At 42.3% G+C, this 23520-nt stretch overlaps 1 protein-coding gene across 3 annotated transcripts in view; it reads left to right on the top strand.

Annotated features, from left to right (window-relative positions):
* The window catches only part of SLC38A10 (solute carrier family 38 member 10), a 242425-nt gene that overhangs the window by 57969 nt on the left and 160936 nt on the right, over positions 1–23520 (top strand). For all 3 annotated transcript variants that reach the window (XM_069199759.1, XM_069199762.1, XM_069199761.1), the window contains exons 3-5: positions 1529–1574; positions 4772–4865; positions 7423–7566. In XM_069199759.1, the coding sequence (XP_069055860.1) occupies positions 1529–1574; positions 4772–4865; positions 7423–7566 (284 nt within the window). The remainder of the gene's footprint in view (positions 1–1528; positions 1575–4771; positions 4866–7422; positions 7567–23520) is intronic.

Genomic DNA, 23520 nt, shown 5'->3' with positions numbered 1-23520 from the left:
TGAGCCTGGTGGCAAGGAGGTAGTTTAGCTTGCTGATGCCATCTTTGGTGTCCAGGCCACGCCCCACCTCCGCCCCCCCCCCCCCCCCCACTTTGATCATGTTCTCGATGATGAATTTAAACCAAATGCACACTTGACTCCCAGTATGAAGTGGAGTGGCTTGTAAGACCATCAGGAGAATTTCCATCTGGCCGATGTTTGTGAAAGCTAAGTAGGCTAAGAGTGAGTTGGACACATACCAAGCTTAGACTAATTGGAATCTGCTGGTTCTAGATTTGAAAATGACTCGATCTGGCAAACTTTGTACAATATGCAGAGGCCGAGTCATGATCTTTGTGACCTAACACCCACACGTTTCTCTGAGGACTTGAAGTCCAACAATAACGAGCTAAGAGTTGGCAGGAGTGCATGTGAGCTATTTGGACCTGCAGCTTGCTGAGTGTACTAATGGCAGTGGGGCAAGGAGAAATGCACTACATGGCATTCATTTTCAATTCTCAGTGGCCTAAAAGCCAGAAACATCTCCAAGAACTATTTGTGGGTGGCTTACGATGTTCCCTCACCCCTTACCTTCTTTTCTGCCTGCTCCTTTATTGGTTCTCGAAACAGGGGTGCATGATTGCTCCACCTCCCCTTTCCCCTTGTGTCATATGCCCCAGATTTAGCCGTCCTTATTATGACTAGATGTAACATTTATGGAGGTCGTTTCGTTCTCACCCACAGTGTTGGGAAATAAGTCCGACTGCTGATGAAACATCTGGGCTTTGTACATTTGCTAAGATTGCACCATTTATTGAAAAATTGGATTTTGTTTTCATGTTTTGCTGGGAATTATTTCAGGTCATCTTGTCCTACACAATACAGTTGCAACATCAAGTGTTTTATATCTGTTTGTTCTTCGTGCAGAGTTTCATCGAATTGGCTTTCGGTTAACTTCATTTTATCAAACCTAATTTCAAGGACGTCCAGCCTTGAGTGCTCCTGGGCTTCCATCTGTCCATTTCTCATCGTTCTGACACCATACACTCTACTTAAGAACTTACATTTCTGGACATGCTTTCTGTCCTATTTCACTCTTGCTGCGCACTGTCCTTGGGTATTGGTACTGCTTCACCTACATTGTCTCCCCTGTTTCTTTCCACGAATCTTGCACACTACCTTGCATACTAATACTGATGTTCCCACTGTGTTTCCCATTTTTCCTCACTCTTTACACTGTCCATCGTGCTTTCTCATTAGCCTTGTACTGCTGTACCTGCATTGTTTCTTGTTGCTACACAGCCCAGTGGGTTACTAGGACAAATACTATTGTTCCCCTCTTGTCTGCTCCTCTCCCACTGCCCAAAAACCTCACCGTACTTGTGCCTCCCAAATTACAGTTACTACCCAGCACAATAACGTCTGACGACTGCAGTGACGTGTGCTGTGTTCAGTGCCCGCATTAGTGCTGTTATTGACCTGTCAAGGTAGACGAAAGTCCCCTCTCAATCATGGCACACTGACATGAGATTATATTTTTTCATTCTAGCTTTTCATGCCTACGGAAAAGCAGGGAAGATGTTGGTGGAAACCAGGTAATACTAAAATGGAATTATTTCTCTTTTTGATTTGAGGTTCAAGTTTTGAATTTCTTCAAATAGGTGTGGTGGGAAAGGGCTCCCTTTGTATTGATGGTATCCTGGGGATCGGAAATTAGAGTTCCCCTCAATAAAGTGGACTAATGAATGAGTACTTGCACGCAATTAGTGTATTTGGCATATACTGTGACCACAAAGCCTAAGGCGCATAAAAAAATGTTGTTGTAAATCTGATACAAACGGGCTGGGTGGCGGTTCTCGCATTACCACTTAGGTTTGGGTCTATGCCAAGACTTTGTCAAAGTTGTACACAGACTTCAAACCTAGGTTTGTGTGTTAGGACCCATCATCCCTTCTTTTTTTATACTTATGTGCTCTTCCATTCAACTGAACTGTTTTTGGGGGAGCATGGGGCTTGGACTTAAATTATATTGTTGTTAGGGTAAGTAGACATAACTCTTTTTTTATCTATTAGTTTACCCTATACTTCGTATCCTTATTCTTTGCTTTTATTTCTAAACACTTTTTTCCCCATTTTAAAGTGAATTCATTTTCTCTTTCTTGAGCATCACATGTTGACGTTTTGTGTTTCTTGGGGAATGTTTTGACAACATCAGTCTCGGCTGTGCATCACTTGTGTAAGCCTTTCACATTGCTTATATTTTCCATTACCTTCCGCATAGTTCTGTAAGTGACTTTTCGGTGAATAAAACCACCAGCGTCAGTCCTTGAAGACCTGGGTCTGTGCCTGCGTTCGCTACTTACGGAACAGACAAGAGGCAAAGAAGATCTCTCAATTGGACATCTTACGACTGAGCCACAGAACCGGTTTTTGATGCTCTAGCTTACTTTTTATCAAGCAATCCCCATTCAGTCTCGATGGGCGTGAACCAAAGGAGCAATAGTTGGATTGTGAAAATTAGTGTTGTGCCTCCACATTGCAATGATGATCGAATTAGCTAGAGCTAAACCTAGATGCAGTTTTGAGTGGGCAGTGCATCTAGCAGATTAGATTGTGCTTGCTTCCCTTAAGACATCCTTTCTCTAATTTTAAGGTTAATTTACCGATCTCAAGGAAGGTCTGTGACAACATTTGGGACATGAATAAGTATAACCCCAAATTGACCTTCCTGTATTTTTCCACATAGTTTGGGGGCAGGCCCAAAAGCTGGATCAGGTAATTTTTAATTGTGCTCTAGGTAAACCCTCCCTGTTCTGACACCCATGGAAACAACAGATGTTAAGATGTTTGTTCTTCGGACATTTTGAGCTTGGGTTATACAGGGAGTGCAGAATTATTAGGCAAATGAGTATTTTGACCACATCATCCTCTTTATGCATGTTGTCTTACTCCAAGCTGTATAGGCTCGAAAGCCTACTACCAATTAAGCATATTAGGTGATGTGCATCTCTGTAATGAGAAGGGGTGTGGTCTAATGACATCAACACCCTATATCAGGTGTGCATAATTATTAGGCAACTTCCTTTCCTGTGGCAAAATGGGTCAAAAGAAGGACTTGACAGGCTCAGAAAAGTCAAAAATAGTGAGATATCTTGCAGAGGGATGCAGCACTCTTAAAATTGCAAAGCTTCTGAAGCGTGATCATCGAACAATCAAGCGTTTCATTCAAAATAGTCAACAGGGTCGCAAGAAGCGTGTGGAAAAACCAAGGCGCAAAATAACTGCCCATGAACTGAGAAAAGTCAAGCGTGCAGCTGCCACGATGCCACTTGCCACCAGTTTGGCCATATTTCAGAGCTGCAACATCACTGGAGTGCCCAAAAGCACAAGGTGTGCAATACTCCGAGACATGGCCAAGGTAAGAAAGGCTGAAAGACGACCACAAGACACACAAGCTGACACACAAGCTGAAACGTCAAGACTGGGCCAAGAAATATCTCAAGACTGATTTTTCTAAGGTTTTATGGACTGATGAAATGAGAGTGAGTCTTGATGGTCCAGATAGATGGGCCCGTGGCTGGATTGGTAAAGGGCAGAGAGCTCCAGTCCGACTCAGACGCCAGCAAGGTGGAGGTGGAGTACTGGTTTGGGCTGGTATCATCAAAGATGAGCCTGTGGGGCCTTTTCGGGTTGAGGATGGAGTCAAGCTCAACTCCCAGTCCTACTGCCAGTTCCTGGAAGACACCTTCTTCAAGCAGTGGTACAGGAAGAAGTCTGCATCCTTCAAGAAAAACATGATTTTCATGCAGGACAATGCTCCATCACACGCGTCCAAGTACTCCACAGCGTGGCTGGCAAGAAAGGGTATAAAAGAAGGAAATCTAATGACATGGCCTCCTTGTTCACCTGATCTGAACCCCATTGAGAACCTGTGGTCCATCATCAAATGTGAGATTTACAAGGAGGGAAAACAGTACACCTCTCTGAACAGTGTCTGGGAGGCTGTGGTTGCTGCTGCACGCAATGTTGATGGTGAACAGATCAAAACACTGACAGAATCCATGGATGGCAGGCTTTTGAGTGTCCTTGCAAAGAAAGGTGGCTATATTGGTCACTGATTTGTTTTTGTTTTGTTTTTGAATGTCAGAAATGTATATTTGTGAATGTTGAGATGTTATATTGGTTTCACTGGTAATAATAAATAATTGAAATGGGTATATATTTGTTTTTTGTTAAGTTGCCTAATAATTATGCACAGTAATAGTCACCTGCACACACAGATATCCCCCTAACATAGCTAAAACTAAAAACAAACTAAAAACTACTTCCAAAAATATTCAGCTTTGATATTAATGAGTTTTTTGGGTTCATTGAGAACATGGTTGTTGTTCAATAATAAAATTAATCCTCAAAAATACAACTTGCCTAATAATTCTGCACTCCCTGTACATTTCTGGAAAATGTGATCAGAAACTTAGAGATGAACTGACGTGAGAACGTATGGAGTCTGTTCACTTTCTGAGCATTTCAGTGGTTGTGTAGAGCCCTTAGCCCTATGCTAGCTTTGAAACTATGCATTTACTACCTTATTGAGCCTGCTTGTGATTGTGTTCTGTATGGTAATCTCATTGATGTCACATTGCCTGTTACTTACCAATGGTCACAAAACATGAACAAGAAAGTATTTGAGCATTGCACTGCAGTTTTGACGACCAAGTGTATCAGCTGCCATGACTTCCTGTGTCACTAACACAGTTCAATCTCCTCTCACTCCCCTTGTTTCTATTTGCAGCATGATTGGGCTGATGTTGGGGACGTGCATTGCTTTTTATGTTGTGATCGGTGACTTGGGATCAAACTTCTTTGCTCGTCTACTTGGACTTCAGGTAAAGCTCCTCTACAGACCTCACTAGTCGGTCTTCCCACGCAGCAGCTGTGTTTTCCCACACTGCAGTTTATTCCTTGCTGCCTTGCCTTATAAACGTTCAATGATTGCACATGCATTCCTTGCTTGGTCTCATCTGTTAAAGTGACCATCAAAATTGCAGAACCCTTTTTTCTTGAATACAAAACTCACCTTTATGCTCCCAACTATCTGATAGCCCAGCCTTTCTTAAGTTTTTCAGCATGCTGTTAAAACCTGCAACTCGAAACTGACGGTTGTTTGCTTAAAAATGCTTCTGTATTTTTAGGCAAGCTGTGACAGGGCCAACAAGATACCTGAAATGTTGTTACTAATACTGGTTTGTCCAGGTTTATGCACGGTTTGTTAACATTGCTAAGATTATTCAGAAGCCATTTTGTTCCTGCAATGTCCAAAGGTTTTGTAAGCATGCTCGTCACGGCATAGGCCAGAGACCCGTCTAAGGCCAGCTTAACACGTCTATCTGGTTTCTTCCCTACACATTGAATTCTGCCCCCAAACTGACCTAAAATAAAAGGTTTGCAAGGGACCAGCGAGGAAGATGTGGACAGATACAGAATATGAAATGTAACTTAAATGAATGGATGTCATACATTATGCATAATTCTTGATAGATGAAATTTCGGCTGCAGACCTTGTGAGGTCAGACTGATTGAAGTGTTTTAAGTTCCTCATAACACTTTAAGCTGAGTAAGTCTGGAAATCCAGGTTTAGTAGCCGTGTTTGAAATGATATCTGTCATAATAGCCTTACAGACCGTTTTGATGAGATTACTGCTGGGGAGTAATGTTTTTCACCTCGAGAAGCCACTTCTTAGCTGTTGTTATGGCCATTTCCACTGGAATTATGCCCAGGGAAGGGCCAAATTGTGCTTCAGGGTTGACTAAACTATGGGAAAGGAAAATTATGTGGCGTGAACCGGCACATTTTGTGATAGTATTACTTCATTATTTTATCATTTTTACACGTTAGCGGTGTCTGGGCATAGGGTAAAACACAAATTTAGTAACAGCAACAGAAAGGTAATCGGTCCACATTTGAGAAGGACTTCCTCTGTGCACACAATACTTTTCATTGCATTTTTAGTAACTCTTGATCCGTTTGATCAAGAAACACTTTGTTTTGGGTAAAATATGTGGAATATGCAGCAGGTGGTGGACTATGTGGCAAACTCATAATTATGTAGAAAACCCAACAGTTGTAAAATCGTATAAACCCAGTGGTCCTGGTTATAGCATCTCCCAGTCAGAAAGAGTTACTGACTAAAAACCCATCCATAGTTTTTATGTTTATAGCGTGACTACCGATTCTGTTGTTCGCAGTGAAGGTATTATGATCTGGGGGCTCTCCCTTATGACCACAGGGGTCGGATTTCGAATTCCCTTGTGCAAGAACTTAGTTCAATGCATCAATATGAATTAGAAATTCAGTTGGACTGGCACCTGTACATAATCTGTTAAATAGTACTCTTAAAAAGTGTTTCCTGGTAACAAACAGTTAACTAGATGAGTGGAGGAACACAGTGGAACTCCAAACCCTCTTTCATAAATGAATATCACATTCAAAATAGTACTAACAAACAGGGGATGAATTTTAAAATGTGTATCTCTAAAATCCTTGTCTAGTGTTTAAAATATGAATGGTAACCCCACGGAACAAGAAAATAAATGTGGTAAAGCACGACATGTCTAGTGAAAACAATATTTGCATTCCAAACCTAGTTTCCAAACCTGTTTCCTATTATCCTAATAGCGCAACTTCTAAGTAATATGCTAAATGTTAGTAGAAGCAGAACATATCAAGCCTATAAATTGAGTTTCTTAAGATGCTTACAGAGCATACCTTCTATTTGTAGGGAATAGCTGTTAAACTATTCCTTATCACAGCGTTTGTTTAGGAGTGATGAGCACTGCATAGCTAAAGGACACTTCTCTGCACCACCCGAGTAGCCTCTGACTGAGGCTGATTGTCGATGCAAACCAGCATGACCTCTGGTGTGATAGTCCTGTGGGGGGAAGGCTTGTGTGAATCTTCTCTCTCTCTTATGGTCAGATTACTGCGTTTTTATAGTACCTGATTCACCCATTTTTTTTCTCACATTTATAAAACAAAACAGCGCTTGCAGACACTAAAGTCTTAACAAGACTAAACAAATATGGAAATATATGTCATTTCGGTTTACCTATAGGTAATATGCTCTTATAACTACAATAATAAAATCATATCAGCATTCACTGTAAGCGTCTGTGATGTTACAGCAGCATCCTTCATGAAAACAATAAAAATATGTCAGCCTAGATAAGAGGCAGACTTGATACCAACACTTCTGTGTGTGTCTAAAACTTAACCCTTTTTACTAAAAGAGGTAAAATAATCTACTAGCAGGCACGTAATAAAAGTACAAGATGTCTAATGGGACTTGTCACATTGTTCACGACAAAGGAAATTTGAGGGGGGGGGGTGAAAGACCTATAGATGTGTTGCTTATGGCATGATACATTTTACTCCTCTGTACGCAGGTGACTGGAAGTTTCCGCATCTTTCTGCTGATCACAGTCTCGCTGTGCATTGTCCTTCCGCTGAGCCTGCAGAGAAACATGATGGCTTCCATTCAGTCCTTCAGCGCAATGGCCCTCATCTTTTACACTGTCTTCATGTTTGTGGTGAGAATAAGGAGTTAAGATCCTGCTATTGTGGGGAGGGATGTGGATACTGGTTAACAGATGAAAAGGGAAAGACTAAAGAAGGATAAGGACAGTGGTATGACCAAAAGAGTCAGTTGCAGTCTACCATAAACATCCTTACGCCTGGGCTTAGCCATCAATGGTCCTCATACTCTTAATGCTTCTAAGCTGATGTTTTGCCTGCTATAGTTTGACAGTTTGTTTTTGAATGGCTTTTAAGTTTAGTGTCCTGTAAGAAATACAGTTGAATGCAGCTGGTAAGAGACAACGTTATTCTTGCACAGTACCAAAGTCCACAGTTCTTCCAGTTATCAGTAATTCAGAACATAGTCTAGTGTTCACGCGCTTTGCACAGTAACATTCCAGGGTACAGAACTGAAGAACATGTGCTAGATCATGGAAATGGACAAGAGCAAGGGGAAGAAGAGTCATGTACATTGCACAGTTCCCCCTAATCAAACAAAACTGGATGATACGGAAAAAAGAAAGAAAGCAAAGAAAACTGAGAACAGAAAACTAGAACTAAAAGGAAGAAATGTGAAAATAATCTCACAGTAGCACTGTAAATGGAAAAGTTACAGGTAGAGCCCAACTCAAGAAACATGTAACACAATAACCCAAACATAAAAACTGGGAAGAATCAAAAGTCCTGTTTCTTCTCATATGTCTGATGAGGCTAGCAATAGTGTCCTCTGTATCAGAAGCAGCCACATCAAAAATGTAATTCAACACACTTTTACCCCGAACTGCCAGTAATTCCATGTAATTGGAGTCGTCCTTCCTTACTACAGACGGCACTCTCAAGAATAGTTATTATGGCAGGCTTCAGCACTTGATTTCTTCCCAGATATTCTGTCCTAATGGCAGCATTTCAGAACACTGCAAACATACCACATTCTTCCATCTTGTTTTTCTTAAAAACCTTGATGGCTTTACCAGATTTAGACCTACCCTGTTCAACTAAACGCTGCCTACATACACATATTCACTCACCTGGACTAACACTGGACAACTGAACCCTCCTCTGAAAGTCATACAGGCTTTTCTGACACAGTTTTCTGATGGATACTTGTAACTGCAGATTCCTCACCTTGTGAATACCCTTAGGTGCCAGACAGGGTCTGGAGAATTTTCTTCATCAGTTTCCTCATGCCGCTGTCTGTGCCATTGTGGAGCTTCGAGTGGGATCCATCGCACCGCAGTTAGCCGACGTCAGTTCCTTTCTTTCCACACCTTGAGATGAGGAAGAGAGCTCGCGCCTTCAATTTTTTAGCAGGCTTGATAGACTATATTTTCAAACTTTTGTCCAGTGGGCAAAGTACAAGCCTCCCTACCCCCCAAAGCAGCAGGGTTCAAATCTTGTAATGACTGCCACAAAGAAAATTCGGTGACAGACTCCCGCTAGGCCTGTCTCTGGCATTTGGGCTCCTCACACAACGCAGTGTTGAGTGACTAAAAATGTGCTCAGATGAATCCAAAAGCCACGAGAACACAAGGCCAAACTTGACACTGTGGATTATCGCTGAAATGCCCGGTCCTGCTGAAGGACACAGATGTGTTCTCCTTTCTGAGGTCGTTCTTACGAGTGTTCATCCTACCCTCACCCTTTTCCCCATAAACTCCATTCTGGGGATAACCCAGATTCTGGGATAGGCACTGAGCCGGATACCCTTATGTCGCCACGCTGCTGCCAGAACCCTGAGCATCAACACTGACGCTCTGAACTTCTGCACTGAAGTGAATCCACTGTGAATCTTCTGCGACCCACATCAAAGTTGCAACCTCCTCACTGCTTATTCAGATTTGGAAACAAATTCCATTAAAGTACAGACTGCCTGACCCTGATGAGTAGGATAATTCAGAGATTTATGACAAAGAAAATAGATTTCTGGACCATCAAAACACCATTGACCTGATACTTGCCCTGACACTGGCCCATCCATGGAAGAGTCTGCCTCCGTCGCCAAGGTCATGGAGAGAGCAGCAGAGTTCCTAGACATACAAGTACCTACCTCTGAGATCAGGACAATTGTCCTAACATAGGTCCTCCAGACCTCACAGAAACCCCTCCTGTTTTTTTAACAAGCAGTGTGTCAGTAAACAGGCCTTGTCAGTTCACATGTTCACGAAGCACTAATGCCTGAATAGCACTGTCTGGTGGAAGGGGTATTTTGCCCAATTTGTTCTGCAGGATTTCCTGGTCTAAGCCATTCCATAGACCTACCACCTGAGAAGGTTCTGTTATGGTATCTATTAAGGTGAAGGATCTGCGGTCAGACATATCCATCAGAAGAATACGTTGATTAACCTTTGGTTACGCTATTTCTGGTGGATACTCTGAGTCTGTTGATTACTCACCGACCCACCCACCTCCATGTTCTACGGAATGGACTTTTCTAATCCACGCTAATAAGATTCCCTGTCAGAGATCGGCACACAAGCCCAATCTGATTACTAAGGCTCTGCGTCTGATGGAGGAGACAGATATCAATAAGAAACTGATTTCAGCTTATGGAGGTAGGGGCTCCAATGTAAAATCTTGGGGCATATCCGATGCAGAGCCGCACTTTGTCACCTACCAATGTGCGAAGGAATTACTGAAGAAAATTCTCTGGATCCAGTCTAGTGCCTGAGGGAATTCACATAGTGTGGACTCTGTGGTTAGACACAGTACCTACCAGAAGGAACGTTATCTAAACTAAATAGTTTGTTTATGCTTCTCTCTTTCAGTTACAACTGTCCTAAAGCAACATTACTTGTTGTTTGAGGAGAGTTGGTTAGTTCTTCTAAGCATCCACCACAGACACAAATTTATCACAGAATCTCTATCAGACTCACTTGTGTGGTACTGTGAGGAGTAACACACTGCAACCACAGTTTATCCCTTACAAAGTCCTCCAGCCCTCATCATTAGATTTGGCCCAGGTGATGCCATCCTATACAACTGTGTTGAAACACATACTTGGCCATTGTGGATTGATAATGAAGTGGTAATGTTTTTTAATTCCAAAAGATCCCAAAAACTGCCTAATCTCAGAAAAGGTCAATTGAACACTATGAGTAACCATAATGTTTGAAGCCCCTTCCCTTGAAGTCTTCTCTTTAAAAAAAACTCAATAACAACAGGAGAAAATGCATGTTTGATTAATCTCTCCTCTGGCCACTTAGAATGGTAATAAGCAATACCAGGGCAAAACATGAGTTGCTTAGAAGGCAACTAAATGGTCCAAACACATAAAGAGCTCATATTCCCCAGGGCAGCTGGGACCCCTGGTCATTAATGAGAGGAATAGAAATGGAGCTAATATCCATATCACTCTGGCTGCATTCAGCACAATTCCACACCTAATGTTCGAGCTTCCGGGGTAGGTCACTACAAATGTTGCCTCAACAACCATTTCATCACCATGCTAGCGTGATTGTCATGCACCACTTGCATAATGTTTGTTTCACACCAATAGGAGGGAAACATTTTCCAGACTTGAGCAACAGTTCTTGCTCTCCTGAGAACTCCTTGGAGACACTGTAAAAGTGAGAAATGTTGCCGTTACGCTATATATAATCATCTTTCACTTTGAACAGCATAACTTTACTTTATTCTATTGATTTTCAGTAATTCTCACTACAACCTCTTCAATGGTAGCAAGCACATCCAAGTCACTGTGCCACTCCGGACTCTTCATATCATTATACTGAAGTCTGGACAAGCACGCCACATTCACATTTTCCTTCCCAGCCACATATTCTGCAGAAAAACAATGATGTTGATCGAACAATTTATGAAGTGGAATTAAACCTCCCCCGCCCCCATTCTCCTCCATCAAGCCTGCGCTCCACGCACCAGGGAAGAGAATTCTCACCTAAAGTTTATGGTCTAACCTGAGAAATAGCCGACTTCTACAAATGTAGATCCTAAACTGCTGAACAGACCACTATCCGGCTAAAAGTTCCTTGCCAAACACAGCATATCTGCACTGAACTTTTAGGAGCTCTTAAGGCAAATATAATGTTATATTTCTGTCTTCCCACCTCACACAATCCAGTTGTCCACCGTTATAACACATTCTGTCCCTGCGAAAAAAGGTCTTGGTGGAGGGGGTTTGATAGAATAGGATTTGATCATATTGAATGCTTTATGTTGAAATTCCACTTACCTTCTTTTCTGATCAACACTCTCAGGAGTTCCATCTTGTCTGCATAGTTAACCACAGACTTGCTAGAAACTCATAGGGCACAGAAAAGGATAAAGGGCCACAAACAGTCTTAACTTGTCTGCTTTTCCGGCAAACACATTGGGTGGAACCCACTCCGAAGACTCTGCTTCCTGAAAAGATCATCTAATAATTCTTTGAGCTCTCACTGTACATTCAGTGGCACTCCTCTCAGATTTCCTTCATAGGTCTATCATTCTCCACCATAAACGTTCAATGGACAAATCCTTCAACATCCCCTAAGCTATTGAGCAACACCTTATGGAGTTCTTACTTTAAAAGCTTGCCATCCAGTGAGCTCTCAACAACTGAAACTTGTCCCTTTCTTCTGGGATTAAGGACCCTTCCCAATATCCTTACATCCTTCCCTCCTATCATATTTACACCCTTAACAGAAATGTACATCTTAACATCAGCGAACCACTCCTTGAACTCCAGGTACACTCTACAAAGTCTTATGACCTCTATGCTGCCATCAAATATCCCTGCAACAATATCGGAAGGTTCCAAATCTTCCAATCCAAGCAACCCTGTATGTTGCTCCAAAAATTACTCTTTGTTAATCATGGTCCATAGCAAACCTGACTCAGCCACAAAGACAAAATATTTTCCTAATGGTGTGACGGAACACTTTTGGTAACAGCTCACACTGTTTTCTCTCTGTTCTCCAACATTTTGGATAGCTAAATCCAAAGTAGAACTTCACTCTGACGAATATTTGTGTTTTTCACTAATATCTTCACAATTGGTAGCACAAGCTACTTTACCCATGAAAATCTAGTGTTCTTTTTTACTCTGCTGGTCGACTTTGGCAGAATGCTCCTTCTTTCTCCAACCTTTACAGTCTTTCACCACTGCAGGGCATAACTTAAGAGGAAACATTATTTGTACTACCACATCTATAAATACACTAACGTTTTCTCCTCTTTCTGTTATTGTTCTCACTGTCTAGACTACGGTTGCTTAGACGTTAAACATCAGCAGTAACCTTTTGGTTCTATATTTGCAGTTTGCTCACAGCTTTCACTCATTTCTCTGAATATTCAGTAGCCTCGACCCTCACAATAGTGTCTTGGAGAGTGGGTTTACCTAGTATACGTAGTTGCTCCAGATTTTTTATTTAAAAATTATTATTTTTTTTTTATTCCTGACATTGATGTTGATTTGATCAGGTATCAACTTATCACTCATAGTGCCATAATTACAGGAGAGGGATAACTTCCTCAAAGCTGTTTGAAACTCATCAGATCTCTCCCTCCCTCTGGAACGTGGTGTGCATGGCTGCTAAGTTTCCCAGGTATATGTGTGATGTGGTGCTCCAGTCCAGTTTTTTTTTTTTTATTAATTCTGGGACTTGTAGTCCTGTTTTATAATGAAATACACAAGCCTATAATTTCCAGAATTCAAAGAAAAAACTGGACTTAAGCAGCACATCATGCGTGGACCTGGGAAACTTGGCAGGGTTGGGTGTAAAATTCGTACATGCCCAAAGCTGAACTAGAGCAAGAGTTGAATCTCCTTAAGCCTCAATAGTGCTTCATCAAAGTAATTAATGTCTCCTTACCACCCCCCCCTGTGCACCACATGGACTTCGGACAAGAGGCAACATAATAGTATATTACCATGCCTTTCAAAAGGCATTTTATCTCCTTCTGTGGCTCATATACATATCATAAAACCTTCCTTTCACCTACACAGTAGTATGAGAGGATCTCTCTTAGTTGGAAGAAAACAAGGTGGAGGGGTGAATTGCACGATGTGCACAGTAAACACTATCAGTAAACAAAAAATTGTGATGGAGGATTGCGCCCTTGCTCGGAACAACATGTACATGTGCATCACGGGCTTTTTAAGTTCAGTAATAATAGTGACTAATGACAAATAATTCTGTGGGATCACAGAAAATAAATAGTCTTACAAAGCACATACACTGTAGTTGGTTGATATAGTCTCTATGACATACAACCGTTGAGCTCCTAACACGTGTGTATGTCACAGATATCTTTAATTCTGTAGAGGGACAGTCTTCCAAAAAAATAATTATGACCCACGTTCAGAGGTAACTTGTGTGCATGCCACAGATCTACAAGCCAAGATATCACAGTTTTCGTTACACCTATAATGATGGTCAACATCTGTAATGATGAAGTAGTGACAGTACTCTGTCGATCAGAGCCGTAAATGTTTCAAACAGGTGCTTGCTAGGGTTGGGAGGCGTCTTGGATCTTGGTGTACTTGTTCAGAGATCCTTTCTGTACACTGCTCTAAAACATGTGTACAGAGAACAAAACACTTCCACCAGGGTGTGCATGTGCTGTTGCACACTACTTCAATGTGCAAAAGGAAAGATACTGTACCATACAACTGTAATGGGAGGTGCTTACCTCACATGCTCGCATATAGATGTATACGAATATGCTTCATGTTGATGAAAAAAAACTCTGTCATCCAGAGATATCTGTCAAGTAGAAGATTCAGTGTTTGATCAGAATCAGTCAAGGAATACAGCTACATGGGGACGAGAGGTTGTACCCTCCACTGTGCTGATGAGGCAAGTAAGGTATCAATAGGTTCCTTGCCAAAATTGTAGGAAGAAAAGGTGTCTTTATTCCAGCCGGTGCCAAAGTCTTTAGTTATTCCAACTGTCAGTCATTCAAAACTTATCAGAGCACACATGCTCTGCACAGTAACATTCTAGGTTGGAGAACTTAGGCGCACATGCTAGATCGCACAACCAGTCGGTATATGAAAACTGTAAAATTACATCGCCAACATTCACAACAGCTTCGGCCCACCAACCACAAACCCCACCACCGAACCGATGCCCCCCACCGCCACCCTCCGCACCTGGACCCCAGTCAGCACCGAAGACACAAAACGCACAATGAACACCATCCACTCCGGATCCCCTACGGACCCCTGCCCACACCACATCTTCAACACGGCTGACCACATCATCGCACCCCACCTCCGTGACATCGTCAACGCCTCCTTCAACACCGCCACCTTCCCGGAGTGCTGGAAACACGCCGAGATCAGTGCCCTGCTGAAGAAACCAACTGCAGACCCCTCCGACCTCAAGAACTACCGCCCCATCTCGCTCCTCCCGTTTCCTGCCAAAGTCATCGAGAAGACCGTCAACAGACAGCTAGCTGCCTTCCTCGAGACCAACGGATCCCTCGACCACTTGCAATCCGGCTTCCGAGCCAACCACAGCACGGAGACCGCCCTCATCGCAGCCACAGACGACATCAGATCCCTAATGGACAATGGGGAAACTGCGGCCCTCATCCTCCTGGACCTCTCCGCAGCGTTCGACACTGTCTGCCACCGCACCCTGGTACAGCGCCTGAACAACACCGGCATCCAGGGGAAGGCCCTGGAGTGGATCGCCTCATTCCTCGCCGGAAGAACCCAGAGAGTCCGCCTCCCCCCGTTCCGGTCAGCGGCCACCGAAGTCATCTGCGGAGTTCCACAAGGGTCATCGCTCAGCCCCACCCTCTTCAACGTCTATATGAGCCCCCTCGCAACCATCGCACGTCAACACAACCTCAAGATCATCACCTACGCCGACGACACCCAGCTGATCCTCTCCCTCACCAGCGACCCGGACGCCGCCAGAGCCAGCCTACACGAAGGGATGAAAGACGTCGCCGAATGGATGAAGAACAGCCGCCTGAAACTGAACTCAGACAAGACGGAGGTCCTCATCCTGGGATCATCACCATCCGCCTGGGACGACTCCTGGTGGCCCCCCGCCCTGGGAGCCACCCCCAAGCCAACGGACCACGCTCGCAACCTAGGCTTCATCCTGGACTCCTCCCTCTCGATGACCAGACAAGTCAACGCCGTCTCATCTTCATGCTTCAACACCCTGCGCATGCTTCGAAAGATCTTCCGGTGGATCCCCACCGAGACCAGGAAGACGGTCACCCAGGCCCTCGTCACCAGTCGGCTGGACTACGGGAACGCCCTCTACGCCGGCACCGCCGCCAAACTCCAGAAGAAACTCCAACGGATCCAGAACGCCTCAGCACGACTCATCCTGGACATTCCCCGACACAGCCACATCTCCGAACACCTGAGAGACCTGCACTGGCTCCCCGTCAACAAAAGAATCACGTTCCGACTCCTCACCCACGCACACAAGGCCCTCCACGACCTGGGCCCCAAGTTCCTCAACAGCCGCCTGACCTTCCACAAGCCCACCCGCCAGCTCCGCTCCGCCAGCCTCGCTCTCGCCACCGTCCCCCGCATCCGCAGAGCCACCGCCGGAGGAAGATCCTTCTCCTACCTGGCAGCCAAGACATGGAACTCCCTCCCCATCCACCTCCGGACAACGCAAGACCATCTCGCCTTCAGGAAGCAACTCAAGACCTGGCTGTTCGAGCAGTAGCGTTTCCCCCCCCCCCCCCAGCGCCTTGAGACCCTCCGGGTGAGCAGTGCGCTATACAAATGCCTTTGATTGATTGATTGATTGACATACAGTGTTCTAGAGACATATTCAGATGTTCAAAAATATTTCATCTAATCTCTTATCCTGTCAATTCCTTGCGACAATATATATTTCCATTTCATTTGTTTTAACCTCCATATCAATACTCATAATTTATTACCCAGCAGGGTAACTGCCAATCAACTAATACCATGTACTATCTGCAGCTATATGAGGATAACCACAATAAATAGATGATTTACAATTCTCCAATGAAGCCCAAGTGGGCTTAGCGTGCCAGAAGGAGTTACATTTCAAAATCAAGAAATATATAAGTATAAAGTAAATAAACCAACTTAACCTGTCTCAAAACAATACAGTAGCTGTGGCATCAAACTTTATAAAATATTTTGGAAAAACTAAAAAAAAAAATCCTAAAAAAGTCTAAATTGTGAGATAATGAAATATTGGACATATATGTTGATAATAACTTGGAGGCTGTTATTTTTGGCTGATTTGATCTTAAATTAGATTTGGATTTATTTGGGGTGGTTTTGAAATTGTTTTAAATGTGGAGTATTGTAATGTGTCTTTTTTTCTTCTTTTTTCAAACAATGATCTATTTTCTATGTCTAGGGAAACCATGGGTATATTTTCTAAGGTAGAGGGGGCTTCTGTAATTATCTGGGCTTATGCAGAAGACCGTAAAGGTTGAAACGTGTAGCCTCTCCAAGTCGAGAATTTGTTTCTCTTTGAAGATGATGACAGCCTAAATAAATAAATCATTTGTTCCTTGGAGTGCCATTTGGATGACTTTTCCTGATATACTATTATGAACGGGTCCTGCGTCCATCAAAAAACACACACACACACACACACACACACACACACACACACACACACACACACACACACACACACACACACACACACACACACACACACACACACACACACACACACACACACACACACACACACACACACACACACACACACACACACACACACACACACACACACACACACACACACACACACACACACACACACACACACACACACACACACACACACACACACACACACACACACACACACACACACACACACCCCACCCCCCCCCCCCACCCCCCCACCCCCAAGCCATTGGGTAGTTACTGTTAGGATCAACTTTTTCCATAGTGTTTTTTGTTTTGCTATTAAATTTGGTGCCATTTAAAGACTCCTGATGACATTTTCAAAAGTAGTGTACAAGTTACTTTAGATGCTGTCTGGAAAATCTTCTGCTGCTTCGTCAAGCAGTGGCTGAGGGAAAAAAGGGAGGGGGGTCCCAAAACACCTTTTCCTAATGCAATATCTATGGGGATTTTGCATTTTTTAGGCACCGCAACAGCCTGAACTGCTGAATGGAATTATACTGGATTTGGCAGAAAGCTAGATCTTGGTCTGCAGATTGTGCTTTTTGTGATTTGGGGTAAATCTGTTCAGTAATTTTAGAGTTTTTAAACAAAGAAAAATATAGATATCTAGGGACTCAGATCCACCCGCGGGGGATCCACGGATCCGGGCAAAAAGGAAGTTCTGAGAGGCTGGCCGCAACCTTAGAGAAAAGTTGTGACCACCAATCTATTTCTCAGTAAGCCTAACGATGTTAATAGGTTATACAATACTTCTGCACTAGTCTCTGTGATCATTATTTTTTCGACATCTTTAACCCTCCAAAGGCTAATAAATACATATATCCAGCTTCTCAATATAATTGACTAATGATGTTAAAATTTCACATGTTTTTTGCTTATGTGTTCAATGAAATGAACACAGTCGCTGAACTTCCAAAAATAGAGCTCCAAATTTTTGTATTATGAAACTTACTTCATGTCCTGCATTTGATCTATCAGTAAAATGCCAACTATATATTCAACATTTTGTTGTAAGACTCTTAACACTTATTCATTTCTAAATATCGGTCTTTGTTCATCTCCCTAACGATGTAGATAAATAACGCAATAACCATGCACTAGCAGCTGTGTTCATACATTTTCAACATTATTATCCCCCAATACATGATGTTGACTGTATATGACATTTCAATTATAATTCTCTCTAGATACCTTAAATCTAATTTCATGATTATGTTGGATTCAAATACTTTCCACTTACAATAGCAGTAAAATTAGTCACAGTGGCTAGAAAAAAAACATCAAACTTTGTGTATTACCTACAAATGTGAGTCATACTTCCTTATGTCCTACACTATTTCAAATAATTCATTGTTGACAGGTCCTGGATCACTTTATTCAACCATCTACCTCAAATATTATATATATATATATATATATATATATATATAGAGAGAGAGAGAGAGAGAGAGATATCGATATCGATATCTAATATATACATATATAGGTACACTTGCCAGGTCTTTTGTTATGTTATTCACATTATTATAATATTTTTCTTTCACTCACTACAGCATGAAGCAGTGAGTTATCCCAACTTAGCAATTATCTAACTTCACTGTGAGCTATAGCATTCTCCTCTGTCGCAAGGAGGACATCTGCACACTACTATGGCAGTGTGTGAACTACCAAAAGTTTGATTTCAGACAGTTCTTTTATTGTGTATGCGAGGGACCGGCAGCCCCCCAAACAATAATGTTTTGCAAAAACCATAACAAAACAAACATTGACAAAGCCAAAAGGCAGACAGTCGATGCCAGACCTACTAGCTTTGCCAATGCTTGTTCCTCTTGCGGTTTGTAAAATGTCAATCTGTGCGCAGGGATTTGCAAACATTAATTAATGCTCACTGCAGGTGTTGCATGGCACTGCCCTCGTTCCCTGTGGCCAAAAAGGTTAAACAGGGATGCCATGTTTTTTAAAGGGTTTCAGATTTGTGACTCACTGAATGTGACCCAACTGACCTTTCTTTAAGCAAAATCTCCAGCCGTACTGACTTGTGAAAGCCTTTTGATTATAAATACAATTTCTGGAAGACATGAGGTCTCACTGTAGTAGGCAACCTATTCAGTCTGTATAAGATTACCCGAGTATTGCTGAGGAGTGCTCCACAAACATCCACGAACAAGCATGTGATGCCCTGTGTCACCTAGGTCGAGCGAGCTACACGGCTAGCCAGAATAAATACACTTGTCTCTCCCAGTGAATGAAAACTGCGTCATGACATTTGCAAGGAAGGTGCTCTTAAATCTCAATGACTGATATCTGTGCCATTCCCTACGTAGGACATTCATTCTTCAAAGGGCCTCGAAAAGATTATGGATAAAGTAGAAGTAAAGAAAAAGGGGAATAGAGAGCGCAGAAGAGTTCTGTAACTAGTTCAGTACTAATACTGTTTGCATCTTCCCCGCATGCTGTGACAGAGAGTGATTACAAACCCATTCAGCTAACTGCAATTATTGAGCACAGAATATGTCTTTGAGGCCGGAATCTGAGCCTTCACTGTATTATTCTGTGCCCTCCCAGGAATTAATATGAATTCCGCCGAGATTTCTTCTAACCGTCTCCTTTCCCCCTAATAATTTATGCTTTCAAAGTATTTAATTACTTGGTCACCCCTTTACCTTCGGCGCCCATGTTTTTGTCCTTTTTCAAATTTCTCGGCCTCCACATTCAGTGTGTTAAAAAAAAAAAAAAAATGTAAACAATGGTCAGAATGTTCCTCCTTCAGACCATCCCCCATCCCAAAGAGTCAGTGAGAGACACAACACCTCCATTGTCATCTGAAATGGAGCTGTTTCACAATCAGTCAGTTATCCTTCATGTCTGTCAGATGCGCTAAATAAGTAATTCTTAAAATGTATCTTCTTTGAATCATTTTGAGATGTTGCATCCCATCAACTTCACTCAAGTCTAGAGACACCAAAGCCTCAGACTTCTAAAATTGTAGAACCACCAGTTTGACAGTGGATTGGCCACCGATGGCGTGGGCGACCCCATGCAAACAAGATAACAATTAGTGCTAAATCTGATACTGGATCTGAAGTTGACCTAGACTTAGTGTGTGCAAAGTTGCTTAGTTATTCTTCCGAAAGTTTCTGTAAGCTTTGAGAATTGTTTTCAACAAAGCGTTACAAACATTGTTGAAGCTACAAAATGGAAAATGTTGGGAAAATGTCAGCAAAGTAGGATTTTTTGGGCCAAATTCTCCCTAACTGCTATGTTTAGCAGTTTATTCTCTTGTAAAAAATATATATATATATTGTAGAACATGTTTCTGTAAACGTTTTTGCCTGCAGGTAATGTTTTGTGAAATTGCCTCACTCCTCTCTCTCTGTGAAGTTTGTTACTATCGCACAATTTTGCAGGCAAACCTATTTTAGGTATTAGCCAATCCTTTTTTGAACAATTAGTCTCTACATAGGTGAATCCATATTTTGAGTGGTCAATGTCAAAAACTTGGGATTACAAATAGGTCCCTGCAAATGATGATTGTGTTGGGACATTCGGACGTCTTCTGGCTCAGTCGCCAATCCTATATTTCCTGTCAGTATTCATTTGAGTGCAGATGTGAAGTCAAGTACAAGTCTGGTGAACACTCTGCCAAATTCGCAGCTCACTCATACTTCAATTTGGTGACAAGATGATGGGGTCACAGTGTTTAGTGGAAACTGCAAAGGCGATTTAGTTTGTGTGCATAACCCTCAACATTAAGGACAAGAGGTGAAATAGTGATTATACTACCAAGTATCGACCTCACAGAATATTATGGTATGAGAATGTTGATTACAGAAAATCAGAGACAAAATATTGAAAGATAAGTGCACATAGGAAAGGATGAATTTCCCTTTCCTAACTCCACATCTTGTGCTTTCTCCTTTGCACATGGTAAAATTAGCTTATAATCAATTGGCACTTTTAATGTACTTGTAAGTCCTTAGTAAAGCGGCACCACAGGTACCCAGGGCCTGTAAACTAAATGCTACAAGTGGGCCCTTTGCTCAACAGTATAGACAGGCCGTGGTGGCTGCCAACACGAATCTCCAGCAACGACCATCCGCAACACCCAACAAGTTCTTTATGGCTACAACAGGGACCATCTGTGATGCCTGGCCTGCTCTACACGCTACAGTTAATACGTTCCCTCTCCCTGCTCCTCACGGCCTCCTCCACCACCAACAGAATTCTTTACACAGGACTTTAGAAGTTTCCTTTTTTCAGCAGGACTCACCTAGTCCCTGTATCTGGTCTGCAGTCGATCACAGATGGCCTGAACTTGTGACTTTTTCCCAGTCTCACATGACAAAATAGCCACGAATGGTGATTTGAGGCAGTATACTTAGTTTAAATCTTTGAAATTGCATATCCCCACTCCTACTGATTTGGGTTTTTGTTGTTTTGCTCTCAAATAATTTATAAAGGTTTATTCAGTGGGAGCTCTTCCTTGACAAATTTGATGATGGGCATTCATCTAGCTCTGAGGGAGACTCTTGCGAGGAGGGATAAGTGGGCTGGAAGTTATTTTATTTCTGAGATTATGCTGCTTCAGTACCCCCAGAATGTCCTCCTCATAGGGCTTCCACTCTCCCCTGCACTGGAGTCCATGCTGTATTGTAGCCAGGGGGACTTGGAGTATTACCGCCCCGCCTGGTCATTAATGTTAATAACTCAGTATTTCATGACCATGTTCCTTCCTTTGCACTCAGGAGCTTACAATACCAAATATTTGCAAAGAATGGTTTTGTCTGTTCATTTACAAAAATGAATTAAATACAGTTTTTTTAAAAAAAAATATTCATTTTTTTTTTTTTTTTTTTTTTTTTTTTTTTTTTGGGGGGGGTGGAATTTTTCTTGTGTTGTGTTTTCACCTTATTACTGTTTGTGTGCTACATAAATACTTTATAATTGCCCCTAAGTTAAGCCTGGCTGCTTTTGTGGCAAGCTACTATAATGTTAAGCACTCGTTAATTAAATTACTTTTTGTTCTCTATCTTGCTAAGAAGTTTGGTTGTGCTTCAGTAGGTTTTGCCCCTTAAACCAATAACCCAATTTCTCACACAGACGTGATCCACAGCAGTACGATGGCCATTGCGCCTTGCACCAAAAAGCAGTGATTTAAAAATAACTGCATATGTACACTAATGTCACACACAAAAACACAGTGGATCTGCTAGCAGATTTAAAGTGGCTTACCTGCCATTTCTGACGCTTTGAAATCTTTAAACCACTGTCATTGGAGGCAGTCTGTCATGGAGATCTGAGTATGGGGGCCATAAAATGTTGGAAATCCGCTCCCAGCTTGTTAAGAAGGCCATATATGTTGACCTAAGAATGTAACTCCCTTGCCCATATTCTGCTAGCTTTGGCAAGCTTTAGTTAATTTTTCACCAGACGATTTCCCTTCATGCTTGTTCCTCCTCTCTTCCCCCTTTCTGCACCCCGCCTTCCCTAGACAGGTAGCACAACTTTGGTGAAGAAACCTCTACCATCCAGGTAGAACACACTGAGTATTGGTGGACATATTCAAAATGCTGGCTGACAGAAAGTCTGGTTTCGTAACTGTGTAAAATTAGCATATACATAACTGAGCTAGTTGAAGTGAAACATGCCTGTCTTAGTTGTTCTAAGGAAAGACTCCACTTGCCATTGGTATAAGAAAATAGGGCTCAGTTTTGTCATATTGCCATAACTCTTTGAGAGCCTCTTTATATGAAATATGAGCATTCATGACATATGCTGCTGATTTAGGAATCCCAGTAGGCTCCTGCAAATAGGATTTCATATCTATTGCAGCCTCCCTTAATACACCTAGAGACATTTTCTACTTAGAAATGGGGAAGTGAAGAGAAGCTTTGACTTCTCCGTTTACTTCTTTTATTTAACAGTGTTCTATAGTGCTACTGTATCTGAAAAGTCTGTGTAGGCATCTGTTGTTGGCTGGCAGTGGGTTCCACATGTTTGTTTAAGGCGTAAATCACCAAATTTACACCTTCCAATCAAAGGTTCTATTCAACATTACTATTGTTACTCCGCTTTTACCTGCCTGTTCAATGAACAAACCAATGGAGAATGCAACATATTTTGGCACTAACTTATTGACATTAAAACAGCCTTTTTGCTCGCCATTATTACAGTAAGCAGGATTGTTGAACTTCATGCTCATTCTCCCAACTATGCACATTGGGCATACTTCAGGAGCATAAAGACAAAGTGGAGGAGAGGGCCGTTCTCTGTTGTATTCCTTTCGTTTTTTAATGATTTAATCTTAACCAGCAAACAATTATTCCTGCCTTTCAGCTAAGACTTTACAGTTTCTCCACCGAAG

Source organism: Pleurodeles waltl, chromosome 7, assembly GCF_031143425.1.
Source record: "Pleurodeles waltl isolate 20211129_DDA chromosome 7, aPleWal1.hap1.20221129, whole genome shotgun sequence".
In the NCBI taxonomy this organism is placed as follows: Eukaryota; Metazoa; Chordata; class Amphibia; order Caudata; family Salamandridae; genus Pleurodeles; species Pleurodeles waltl.
The sequence above is the reverse complement of the archived record's forward strand: the minus strand, read 5'-3'. Positions and strand labels throughout refer to the sequence as shown.